Below are 13660 nucleotides of genomic sequence, written 5' to 3'. Positions count from 1 at the left end.
TCCAAGTAAGGATAGATTTGAATTCCTTGTAGCCTGAAGCAAGCTATCACTGTAGCCAGAACCTTTGTGAATACTCTGGGCGCAGTAGATAAGCCAAAGGGCAATGCAGAGAACTGATAATGAGAATTTCCAGCTCGAAACCGCAGATACTTCCTGCAACTTAGCCTTATAGGCACATGAAGGTAAGCTTCCTTGAGATCTAAAGTTACCATCCAGTGATCTTTGCCCAGCAGAGGTAAAAGCTGTTGTAACGACAACATCTTGAACTTGGGAATGTCCAGATAAGTGTTGAGGAGGGATAAATCCAAAATTGGTCTCCACGTGTTCCCCTTCTTTGGTACTAGGAACAGGCGAGAATAAAATCCTAGGCCCCTCTCTGATACAGGGACTGGCTGAATGGCCCCCATCTGGAGTAACTGAGAAACTTGCTTGTGAGCCTCTTTTCTTTGTGGAGGAGGAACGTCTGGCATGCCTTTGAAAGGGGCATGGTATGGAAATAAAATCTGTAACCGTGGTGAATGATATCCAACACCCATCTGTCTTGAGTAATTAAATCCCAATTTTCTTTGAAAAGAGACAGTCTTCCTCCCAAAGGAGCTGCCAGACGAGAATCTACTGGCAGCTGAAAAAGCAGGTCATTGGGTCTGTTTACGAAAGGACTGACCCCTGCCCTCACCAGAAGTCTGAGCAGGTGAACTCCCTGTTCTAGGCCTAAAAGAACCTTGAGCCCTGCCCCTACCACGCCTAGACCTACCCCTAGACTGGGAATCATAAGCAGGATATGTCCACCCCTTAGCAGGCCAATTTCTACTAAACTTTGGTGGCTGCACCTGCAAAAAATCTTTAACAGTTTGCATAGACTTAGCTTTGTCCTCCATTTTCTTTAAAACTGCTTCCACAGGCGAACCAAACAACACATCAGACTGTAAAGGAGCATCCAAAATCCTTGTCTTAACATGCTCAGCTAAATTCTGATCCCTCAACCAGGCATGCCTGCGAAGAACAGAACTAGTGGCAGCCACCCTCGAGGAGGCCTGTACAGCATCAAAACCACATTGCAAAGAATGCTTACCCACTTGTTCAGACACATGAACCAAATCCAGCAACTCTTTACACTCAATACCTTCCGCCAAAGCATCCACCTTAGATTTCAATTGAGAAAGGAGATAATTTTGATATTTTAGCATGTGAAACTGACAATTCAACGCCTCATGGCTAGAGTGGAAGAAGTATACACTTTCTTTCCCCACCTATCCAAAGCCCTAGCCTCTTTATCAGTGGGAACAGGATTTTTAACCACAGAGGCCTTAACACCTTTAGGCCCCTGAGAAACAGTTTCTGGGTCCGCCCTAGGACTCTTAAACAAATACTTATGAGCTTCGGGCACCCTATAATACCTATCAGGTTTAACAGGAGCAGGAGGCAAAGAATCAGGGTTCAGGGAAGCCTCTGCAAAAACATCTTCCACCACATTCAACACAGGAGGTATAGCTAAGGGCCTATGCTGGGGTAAAAACAAGAATTCCCTAAGCCTTTTCCTGGAATCAGAGTAATCCTGGCCTTCCCATTGAAAGTGCTCCCTCATGGAATGCAGAGTCTCTGAAAATGAGAAATCCTCAGGAGGAGAAGCTGTAGGAGTGGAATCATCCACATCTGAATCAGAATAAGTAGGATACTCCTGCAAATCTTCTGCAGAAGACTCAGAAGCCTCTGAACACTGTTCAAAACTATCAAACTCCGGTTCCACCCTAGGCCTCTTATCAGGAGGGGGCATAGAACCTCTAATCATAGTAATCAAATCTTCTGCCATTTTAAGCATATGTTTCTTAGGTACAGAACCCGAAATGCTAGGAGAAGCCCCCACTGAAGCTGAACTTGGCCTACCTCTCAAAGAAGTTTTAGCAACAGAAGGAGAGGCTTTAACTACCTTGGGAAGAGAGGGAAGAACAGTTACCTGAGAAGCCCCCTCAGCCTGGCCTACCTCCTGAGAAGGCACATCCTGTAACAGTAAAGTTTCTGCCTGAGACTCCATGGAAACTCCTGGCAAAACCTCTGGCTCCACTGAGCCTTCTAAAGAACCGACGTCCGGGACTGCCGGTTCATCAACCCTAGGCTTCGCTGTTTTGTCCTTGCGCTTCTTGACGAAGCGGCCGGAGCATCCGACGGCATTTTATAATTGCAACGCTTCCCAAACACTAACCTGGCACAGTCTAACCTCCTCTTAATAGTGCGTTTGTTAAACCTAGCACAAGAGCGGCAACCAACAACACCGTGCTCACGCCCTAAACAAGGTATACACAAGGTATGGTAATCCCTATGAGGTATCTGTTTCCCACAAGAAATACAGTTATTCACTTTTTCTGACATCCGGTAAATACTGAGGCAAGAAAAAACCAAAATGTTCCCCAACGGGGTACTTAGCCAACTCTGCTTCGGTCTGAAACTCCGGTTTCGGAAATATTTCAGAACGCCAACCTGCACTCGCAAAACTGCTTCTGCATCGGACCATGCGGCAAAAAAGACTGAGGATATGACGTCGGTCATGCGCATTAGTACCCTGACGTACTGACGTCAGTCTAATGCGCCCTGACCGACGTCAGCCTTATACTCTGGTATTCGGGCCGACTGGACAGCGGACTACACCCAATAGTAAGGACTGCAGCAATGGGGAACGAAGAACATCATGTCCTACACAGACCTCCACACAGCCTTATTCTTGTTCTCAGTCTCCCGTAGACTGCTGAGGGGTGATCTATGCCTGGCCTTCAAAGAAGCCTCTGATCCACCCCTTTTAGACCTGTTCCACATCTGTAAATCAAACAGCATCAGAAACATCCAATCTAGGGACCAGAACCTTATTTGCAACATAAATAAGATATGCTGGAGGGACATGTATGTATCTCAAGAGACTACCCCTTCACTGAAACAGGCTTCCCAGCCACGTGAAGCTAAGTTCCTCGATGCACTTACACAAGTGCAAGTTTGATTAGTGAATGGGCAAATTGTAAACTTACCCCCATTTGCCACCTATGTCCCTGTTACAGAGAAAAAGCTTGTACATGCTCAACCACTCATACCCAGTTTATACCACTATAAACATAAGTGGTATCATATCCTGTCAAATACAACTGGGAAGCATGGTTAGGCTTAAAAAGGTCCTTGGTTGTTAGCACACTAAACCATCTATGAGCCTATGAGACTCCCATACTAGTCTCACTACAGTCACAGAGGGGGCTTGACTATTTCCCGGTCCTTTGTGCTTCTAGATGCAACAGTAGCAGGGACAGAGTGCCACTGCAAATTGAGTTATAAATGGTGCCAGCATGATACCCAAAGAATCCTGAACTTTCTTCTTTTTTCTTGGGAACAGGGAAGGTAAAAACTGTGCAGAATCGGTTCACCAGGTTAGCTGAGAGTGAGACTTTAAAAAGCAGGTGGAGAAGCCCGGATGAACTGGTAAAGGGAAAAGTAGAGAACAAGTGGTACCGAAGTAAGCAAATCACCGAGTCTCTCCCACAAACACAATTATCTTGCTCCAAATACACAAACCTACAAGCCAGTAGGAAAATTCTGTTAAAAAATATCTTTTTTTTTTTTTTTTAAACACAACAAACTCCCTTGGAAAAACAATGACAGCCTCAAAAACTAATAAACACAACATTTTAATCAGAAAAACACAAGTTTTCTCCAATGGGGAAATGCCCAACACTGAAGGATCACTAGTCAAATGAGTTCCACAGGGACCACCAAAGAAGAGATTTACTCAGCCTTTTTATGGAGGCCCTCTCAAACACCAGGCAGTTAGAGGATGTGGAACGTGCCCAAAAGCTTTGAAAGCTGGACAGTCAGGAGAGGGTAGGACACAGCTAGCCTAGGTACTGCAACAGCAAGTTATGTCAAAGTCAAGTATTTTAAATGTAAAATAAACAAATAAATAACAAATAAATAATTATGTCCATGCATTTCTCAGTCCACAGTACATGCTATAAAAGCAATGGATGACATATCACTGAGCTAAAATTATCAATGCACCTGCCCCCTAACTATGCAACTTGAGTATGTGTACATTTTCTAGCATAACATCTAATACTTAAGTAGGATTTAAACTTCTGGCAGCATTTTAAACTTATCAAAATTACTACTTCAGGATAATCATCTCATACAATGCAACTGCATTGTTCCTAAAAATGATTTTCTAACACTAAAGCAACATTTCTTGAAGCAATGTTCTTGAACAAAAGTTTTTAACTCAGAATATATTAGGCTACAAAAACGTTCCAATCAGAGCGAAATGCATTAAAATTCATACCCAAATTACCTTTAGATTTTGAAGAACTGTCATTGTTGCCAAGCTTGCGCTTCACTGTTGTGGCTTCAGCTTTGTTTTGTTTGTGTTGGAGGTACTGAGCTTTTTGTTTCCAGGCCTAAAAACAAAGAATGATGCTCATTACCAAAGATGTAGATTAGCTCTCATACTTAAAGGATTTGATTTTTACATTACTGGTACCATGATGAGGACCACTTAGAGAATTTCTGTATTACTGAGCAACCTAATAATTCAATAAAACTTAAAGTGACTTGCTCAGAACTGTAGAGAAGCAAGAAATGGTTGTGCTATAAGACATTTATATTATTTGTTTGTTTTACCAGGAAAGTCCAACTAGGCATGGAACCCCTTCTTTAACAAAGGCTTGGGCAGAAAAGCTCCAAAGTTACAATAACAAGTGAAACAGTCATAAAAACAGAAATATAAAACAATACACAAAACAGAATCAAGAACAAGTATATCTGTGGCATTCATTGGTGGTAATTTGTACATTTTTATCATATCTACCTACTATGCAAAATATAACACAGAATGGGATCAAAAGACTATAAAGGTGTAATTAGTTTCTAGAAAAAAGTAGTTGTGTAAAATCTTACCATAACAGTAGATGCCTTTCTTTTCAGTTACAGTATTCATAACTGAAGGGATCACCACCCAAGGATAGCCCACCGTCCAGCCAGTAAATACCAAAGCCTTTAGTACTTACAGGTGCTGTACATCACATATACACTCTCCATGCAAGGTGTACAGCATAACGATGATACATCAAAGCACACACTCAGAACTGAAAGTCCCAGGAAGAACAGAATGTCCCCAGGGGCAAGAAAGAACATGTGCATCCAAAAGGAGAAAAGGAAAGCGCTCCTCAGTTAGAAGGGCAAGAAAGAACAAGGCTAGAGCACAGTAGCCAGGAGGGAGGGGGCAAATACTGCAACAGTGAAGAGGAGGACATCTACTGTTATGGCAAGATTTTACACAATTGTATTATGTCATTCCATATCACTGATGCAGTATTCATAACTAAAGGGAAAGTACAACATTCAAGAGATAACCTGGGGAGGAGGACGGCAATGAAGAGTCCTCCAGAAACCCATGAAGGATAACCCTGGCAAAGCAGCTCTAGCTCTGGAAATAACATCCAATTTATAATGTTCAGTGAAGTTATGAACAGAAGATCAAGTAGCAGCCTCAAGGATGGAAATTGAATACAGCCCCTTGAAAAAAATACCACAGGAGGCAACAGCCCTGGTAGAGTAAGCCTTTAATGATGAAGAAAGACATTTACCATGACAAGAATAACAAAAGGAAATGGATTTAGAAATTCAGGAAGAGATGGTTTGCCTAGAAACAGCTAAACCAAAAGACCTGGGACGAAAGGAAACAAAAACTATGCAGATTTGTGAATAAAAAGAAGTTATGTACTCACCATAACATTCCATCTGAGTAGTTGTACTTCATTTGTCTTCAACCTGTGGGTTATGGATCCATATCGGATCCGAGCCGGCAACTTATACTAGCATCAGCTCCGAGCTCCAAACTCCTCCCCTTACCCATAATACACCTCCACTGCCTTCCATCCCCAGATCGAGTTTGCTGAACCTTATCCTGATAACCCGACCGAAAAAATTTTACTTGTGACCTATACTGCAGCCCGAAGGCTGATCATATGTCAAGGTCTGGGGGAAGGAGGGAGGAACAGTTGAAGACAAATGAAGTACAACTACTCAGATGGAACATTATGGTGAGTACATAACTTCTTTATCTGAAGTAGTTTACTTCATTTGGTCTTCAACATGTGGGACAGAGTCCCCAGCTAGTAAACTCCTTGGAGGCCCTCATGGAAGGATATACCGGAGCACCGCGGATCCAAAGGATGCTCTCCTTCTGGAAGTCAAGTCCAATTTGTAATGAGAAATAAATGTATGAAAGGAGGACCAAGTAGCTGCAGAACAAATATCATCCAAAGACACTCTAGACCAAAAGGCCACAGATGTAGCCATAGACCTAGTGGAATGAGCTTTCACCTGACCTGGTGGAGACATGCCTCTGTCCTTATAGACCTGCAGGATGCATGAAGAAATCCATCTAGCTATGGTGACCTTAGACATAGGTTTTCACAAAAAGGATTTATAGAAAGATACAAACAATTAATCAGATTTACAGAAATTTTTTGTCCTGTGTAAATAGAATCGTAACTGTCTATGAACATCCAACATGTGGAGTTTGTATTCCATCTTGTTAGTAAAATTAGAAAAGAATACAGGCAAATTAATGATCTGATTGATATTGACTGGTGATGCCACCTTAGGAAGAAATGATGGATTGGTTTGAAGGGAAAAGTACAGTTTTGTACCTACCATAAATGTAGATGTTCGAGTGCTCATACAGCTGCAGTCATAACAGATGGGTTATCCTGCCGTCAGGCGGGTCCTCGGTCGGCCGAATTCCAAAGTCTAGGTCCGGCGTCGGTTGTCGTCGCTTCTTCCCTGACGTCAGTGCGGCAGGGGTACAAAAGAGGCAGCCAACGCCATTTTCTTCAGTTTTTCTTGCCCCAGATGTCAGGTGCCCCCAGAAGGAAGGCAAACATAATGTTATGCAAAGATGCAATGTTGATAAATAAAAAAAAACAGTAGTTGCAAGCAAATACACCATAAAAGAATACCCCAAAAAGGTTGTATGAAAAGTGTTTGTCATAAGACCTGTCCTAAGAGGGGATGGAGGGAGGGCAACTTGGACTGCAGCTGTATGAGCACTCGAACATCTACATTTATGGTAGGTACAAAACTGTACTATGTTCATCGTGCATACAGCTGCAGTCATAACAGATGGGTAGAATCCCAAAGCTAAGTAAGGGTGGTAGGCACTAAGTGGAACTAGGAGGGGCTAGGATGCCCTGCAGGACTGCTGTGGCAAAGCCCGCTCTAGATTTTGAGTATAGTGGGAGGTGATAGTGCTTTGAGAAAGTGTGCACTGAACTCCAGGTGGCTGCTTCCAAAATGTCCTTGGTAGGGACCCCCCTGAGGAAGGCTGCAGAGGTAGCTGTGGCTCTGGTGGAGTGGGGTCTGATGCATGCAGGCACAGTTTTTCCATGAAATGAGTAACAAAAGCGTATGCAGTGGGCTATCCATTTTGAAATTGTCTGTTTGGAAATAACCTTTCCTTGAGCACCTGCAGCATAGGACACAAAGAGTTGCTCAGATTTCCTGAATGGCTTTGTCCTGTTCAAGTAGTAACGAAGTTGTCTGTGAATGTCCAAGGAATGTAGTAGTCTTTCCCCTTTGTTTTGTGGATTAGGATAAAAGGTAGGTAAGTGGATAGTCTGATTCAAAGCTACACTGGATACTACCTTTGGCATAAAGGTAGGGTTGGTTCGTAAGGAAACTCTGTCCTGATGGAAGATGATGAATGGTTGCACAGCCATGAGGGCCTGTAGCTCCGAAACCCTGCGAGCTGAGGTGATAGCCAGAAGAAAGGCCGTTTTCCATGACAAGTACTGTAACTCTGATGAAGAAGCTGGCTCGAAGGGAGGAAGGGACAGCTTTTCCAATACGAAGTTGAGGTCCCAAGCAGGGAAATGTGGTTTCCTTGGGGGTTTTATATTCTTAGCCCCTCTGAGGAACTGCCTTAAGAGAGGATGAGAGAATAAAGGAGGATCTGTGCTGTATTGTGCAGAAATGGCTGAAGCGTGGATTTTGATGGAGGAGAAGGGAAGTCCATTGTTTAACATCTCGGCTAGGTACTGTAAAATTTGAGGTATGTTTATTACCAAAGGATTCTGTCCCTTTTCTTGATTCCAGGCACAAAATCGTTTCCATTTGACGGAGTAGGCCTTTCTAGTAGAAGGTCTTCTGGCCTCCAAGATGACATCCTGCACCTCCTTGGAGAGGAGAAACTGTTGGGAAATCAAGGAATTTTCCATGCAGCTAGATTTACAGTTTTGAGATGGCTGTGAAGAGTTTTGTAGTTGTGCTGGGACAACAGAAGAGGGACTAGAGGCAGGATCCATGGTGGGGAATGTGTCAGGCTCTTCAGGAGCGGATACCACTGTTGTCTTGGCCAGTCTGGAGCAATGAGAATAATTTTCAGCCTCTCTGCTCTGGCTTTTAATAGAACTTTGGGCAGCAGAGGAAGAGGCGGGAAGGCATAGACTGTCAATGTTGCCCAATTGAAGGAAAGTGCGTCCACTTTCCAGGCCTGTGGATGATAGGTCCTTGAACAAGATTTTTTCAACTGGCAATTTCTGTGGGTAGCAAAGAGATCTATGTCTGGCTGTCCCCATGCCTGAGTTATCTTTGTGAAAACTTGAGGATGCAACTTCCATTCGTGTGGATCTGTCATATTTCTGCTTAGGTTGTCTGCCAGTGTGTTTTCCTTCCCTGGCAGGAATTGTGCCTGTAGTTGAATTTGCAATTCCAGTGCTGTGTTCCATAGGGTCATGGCTTGCCTGCACAGGGGGTATGAATGAGTTCCCCCGTGTTTGTTTATGTACCACATCACTGTGGTGTTGTCTGTCCTTATCAATAGCTGGCCTGGATGCAGTAGGTCTTTGAAGGTCATAATAGCCTTTTGCACTGCTAGCATTTCCTTTTGGTTGATGTGAAGTTGCTTCTCTTTTCGGGTCCATTTTCCCTGAATGCACTGATCTGTCATGTGTGCTCCCCAGGCGTAGTCTGAGGCGTCTGTTGTGATGATTTGAGTTGCTTGAGGTACACAGAAAGGAAGACCTGTGTTTCTTTGGCAAGCTTGAGCCCACCACATAAATTCCTTTTGAAGGCATGGAATGAGTGGTATAATTGCTTCCAAGCTGTGGCTGTGTTGAGACCATAAGCTTTTAGGTACCATTGAAGTTTCCTCATATGCAGCTTTGCACATGGGATTAGTAGGATGCAAGATGCCATGAATCCCAGAGCCTGCAGGACTTTCCTTGCAGTTAGCCTGGTGTAAGTTGCCATTTTTCTGAAGTATTGAGACAGTTGCCCTTGCTTGTCTGGCATGAGGTAGGCCATCTGGGTGGTTGTATCCAAGCTGGCACCCAGGAAAATTATTTGTTGCATCTAGCACAAAAACGGCAGGCCGAGACGTCATGGTCTGGGCCTAAGCAAGGTATACAGAAAGAGTGGGAATCCTTATGCGGTATTTGCTTCCCACATGAAATGCAATTATTAACTTTGTCTGACATCGGTCTGAGGCAAGAAAAGTTTCCCCAACGGGGTACTTAGCTTTCAAGAAGACTTCGGCTGAAATACTTTCGTAAATCTCAGGAGCTGACCGACCGGCACTTGCGAACTGCTTCGGGCACCGCGCGGCAAAAAAGACTGAAGAAAATGGCGTCGGCTGCCTCTTTTGTACCCCTGCCGCACTGACGTCAGGGAAGAAGCGAAGACAACCGACGCCGGACCTAGACTTTGGAATTCGGCCGACCGAGGACCCACCTGACGGCAGGATAACCCATCTGTTATGACTGCAGCTGTATGCACGATGAACATTCCCCTATCTTTGTGAAAAATTATGTAAGGAATCTTGATGGAGAAGGCCTGTAATTCTGAAACCCTTTTTGCAGATGTAACAGCCTCAGAAAAGCTGTTTTCCAAGATAAAAATGTTAGATCTGCAGTTGCGGCAGGCTTGAAAGGCGGAGCGACCAAAGCTTGAAGAATCATAGTAAGGTCCCATGGGGGAACAGCATCTTTGACTGGAGGGCATAACAAAAAGGTGCCTTTGATAAACGCTTTACACAGTCTGAAAGAGGCCAAAGAGGCAGAATTCTCGCCCACATGAAAATGAGTGATGGCAGCCAAGTGAACTTTGACAGTAGAGGAACTAGCTCCGTGTTGAAAAATATCAGCTAGAAAATCAAGAATGGCGGAAATAGGAGACGTGAAAGGGTCTAATCTCCTTTAAGAGGCCCAAAAGGAAAAATGTTTCCACCTGCTGCGATAAACCTTCCTGGTCGAAGACGTATGAGTAGCCACCAGACTAGATCTAACTGAGGAAGATAGTCCAGGAGTCCTAGCAATCATGGGAACTGGAGCAGCCAAGCTGTGAGCTTCAGGCTGTCCAGATTCGGATGAGACACCCCCGAAGTGTGTGAAATTAGATCCTGAATGGGATCTAGGATGCAAGGCGGAGCCAGAAGATGAGACCAAAAGAAGGGAAACCATACCTGGCGGGGCCAGAATGCGGCAATGAGGATCACTTTGCTCCCCAGTTGACGAGCTTTCTGTAGAAACCTCAGAATGAGAGGTACTGGCGGGTAAGCATACAGACGTCCGGGAGGCCAAGCATGAACTAGAGCGTCACTGGGGGACTCCCCTAGTGGGGGTGAAGAGTGAAAAACATGCTGCACTTCGCGTTGGAAGGAGATGCGAAGAGATTGCAGCAAGGTTGACCTCACTCACTGAAGACCTGTTCCGCTACTGACAGTTCAGAGACCACTCGTAAGGCATCAGAATGGTCCGACTCAGCCTGTCTGCTAGAATGTTGGACCATCCTGGAATGTGCGTTGCAATGAGAAAGCGACCAGTGGAGAAATCCCATTCCCACACTCTCATGGCCTCGCGACAAAGGGGGTAAGATCTGGTCCCTCCCTGTTTGTTGATATACCAGACCACTGACATGTTGTCTGACTGAATAGCAATCGTTCCCAGAGGAAGAAAGACATGAAGGGCCTGCAACGCTAGAAGGACTGCCCTCATCTCTAGGACATTTATGTGCGAGCTGGTCTCTATGGGGGACCACAGGCCTTGGACTGTCCTGCCCGAACAATGCCCCCCCACCCGAGTTGGGAGGCATCAGTGGTCACTGTGGTTTGGACCGAGATTGGAACAAAAGGTCATCCTTCCAAAATGTCCGGAGAGCACATCCACCATACGAGGGACAACTGGCAGACTCGACTGAGTTGGGTTGGATTGGATAGGTCAATAGCAGTTCCAAAAGGGACCATTGTAGAGCTAGAGTCCACTGTAAAATTCTCATGTGTAATTGGGCACATGGGAGAAGAGTTACGGTCGCCGCCATCGAGCCTAAGGCCCTAAACACCGATTCTGCCATTGGGAGATGAGAGTGGTAGATCAGGGAAACATGCATCTTCAGGTTTTCAACTCTCTCCGAGGTCAGGAAGATTTTGCATTGAAGAGTACCTATCCTGGCACCAATGTAGTCTATCAACTGTACAGGATCTAGGAGAGATTTGGTTGCATTGATTGTGATCCTCAAATGCAGGGCAAGAGTCAGGAAATAATCCCTGGTTTGGGAGAGTAGATGCCTGGTGGGAACAGTGAGGAGCCAATCGTCCAGTTACAGATACAGACCTGAATCCCCTGAAGCCTCAACCTGGGGGCTGTGGTGAGACCAAAGGGTAGGGCTCGAAATTGGTAATGACTGACTCCTAGCCGGAAGCGGAGGAACCTCCTGCAGCTTCTGTGCATTTTTATGTAACAGTAAGCATCCTGGAGATCTAATGAGCACATCCAGTCGCTCTCTTGCAGGTACGGCATAATGGACTGTAACGTGACCATCCAGAACTTCTCTTTGGCAACTGACAGGTTCAGGGTACAGAGGTCCAGAATGGGCCTTAAGTCCCCCATTTTCTTTGGCACCAAAAAGAACCTGGAGTAGAAGCCCAATCAGGACTGATCTGGGGGGACGGTTTCGATGGCTCGTTTTTCTAGCAGCTTGGAAATTTCCTGTGCTGCTGCCTCCCTTTGTGTGGGTGGTACATCTGGGAGATTCGGAGGAACCCACAAAGGGGATAGAGTATCCTCTGGATATGATCTGAAGCATCCAGCGGTCCGTTGTTATGGACTCCCATGCCGCTAGGTGCAAGGACAATCGTCCCCTGACTGCCTCCAGAGTAGAGCAGTCGGGCAACCCCTCAGGGTTGCTGCCCGGATCTTTCTGAGAAAGGTTCTCAAGACCCAAAGTTCCTCGGACCCCCTCTGCCTCTGGGCCGGTGTCCGTTCTGTCCCCCTATGCCTCTCGGGGAAGAAGAACCCTAAGTGTCCCAAGAATACTTGTGACTTCCGGAACCACATCTTTTTTGCCCCCTCTGGTTCCAGGAAAAGGACCTTTGAGGGTTAGAGAAGCGGATCCCGATGGCAGACAGTGTCTTCCCATCCTTCTCATTCTGGACTAATGTTTCCTTGATGGTCTTATCAAAGAGTGTACAGCCGTCATAAGGGGCACTGGCAAAAGACGCCTTGAAAGGTTTGGGAAATTGACATAACCTGAGCCAGGTGTTGCGCCTCATGGACACGTCGGACTCAGCTGCCCTAGCCGCTCCTTCTGTAGCATGTGAGGAGTCTCATGGCCATGTTAGATACTGCTTTTAAAGTCGCCATCCTTGCGGAGAACGAAGCCTTGTCCTCCTGCGACATGGACGTGGGGGAAGACTCCTCCAGCTCCTTTACCAGGTCGCGTTGGAGTCTAGTGACATGGGCCAAGTAGTTCAGTGCCCTAATCGAAAAGGTAGCTGAAGTGTACACCCGCTTCCTTAGGCGGTCCATCAACCGTGACTCTCGGTCAGGAGGGTGGACCAAGAAACTACCCTGAGCAAGTTCCTTCTTGGTGGCTGCTGATACCACCATGGCATCTTTTTGGGATAGGTTCCATGGTGTCCAGTTCTTTCCATGCCCGCAAGGTGACCAGATCCACCAAAGGATCTGTGGGAGGGGACACCCAGGAAGTAGATGGGTCCATCTGAAAGCCTCCAGGAACACAGACTACTCAGAAGAAGGTTTGGGGGCAGACCAACCTCCCCGTTGGCGCAGGATCTCCATGATGTTTCCAAAGGAGACACCCTCGGGAGGTGACCTAGGGGAACCCTCTCCATCTTCTAAGTACTCGGGGGAGTCCAAGTGCCTCCTCTTGCACGTATGCTTGTGACGTACCTCTCCAGTGGGGCTCTCCGGGGGGAGCTTGCAAGCCACTTGTTCCTCAGGGGGGAACCGTCTGGGGCTCTTCGAGCATGGGCTGCCCCTCTGGTAAAACGATGGGGACCATAGACAGAGCCGAGGGGGTCTGGGAGGAGTCCAAGGGGGCGGTCAGGGGTCTCGATCCAATGGAGAGAACCCTTTCTACCATGAACGTCGAAGGAGAATGAATCTCCTGAGAAACCAATAAGGAGGCCGGTCTCCTCGTGTCCAACGAGAGAATCGGAGCCAAGCCCGAGGTGGACGGAGCTCCGAGGGAGGGAACCTGGCCCGACAAAGTCAGAGCCAATGAAAAAGTTTCTACTCCCTCGGACCAGACACCCAAGCTCCAGCTCCGAGAGTGGCTCGGATCCGAGCTGGTCGGATCCAAAACGCACCAGACAGCTGTCAGCGTCGAGGAAGCA

General features: G+C 46.1%; 1 protein-coding gene across 2 annotated transcripts in view; it reads right to left on the bottom strand.

The window, feature by feature from the left end:
* LOC122797858 (HMG domain-containing protein 4-like) overlaps nucleotides 1-13660 on the bottom strand; it is a 1182248-nt gene that overhangs the window by 401896 nt on the left and 766692 nt on the right. For both annotated transcript variants that reach the window (XM_044066383.1, XM_044066391.1), the window contains exon 5: nucleotides 4319-4424. In XM_044066383.1, the coding sequence (XP_043922318.1) occupies nucleotides 4319-4424 (106 nt within the window). The remainder of the gene's footprint in view (nucleotides 1-4318; nucleotides 4425-13660) is intronic.

Source organism: Protopterus annectens, chromosome 1.part0 (assembly GCF_019279795.1).
Source record: "Protopterus annectens isolate FY-2018-M chromosome 1.part0, PAN1.0, whole genome shotgun sequence".
In the NCBI taxonomy this organism is placed as follows: domain Eukaryota; kingdom Metazoa; phylum Chordata; order Ceratodontiformes; family Protopteridae; genus Protopterus; species Protopterus annectens.
This window is presented reverse-complemented; position numbering and strand designations above follow the sequence as displayed.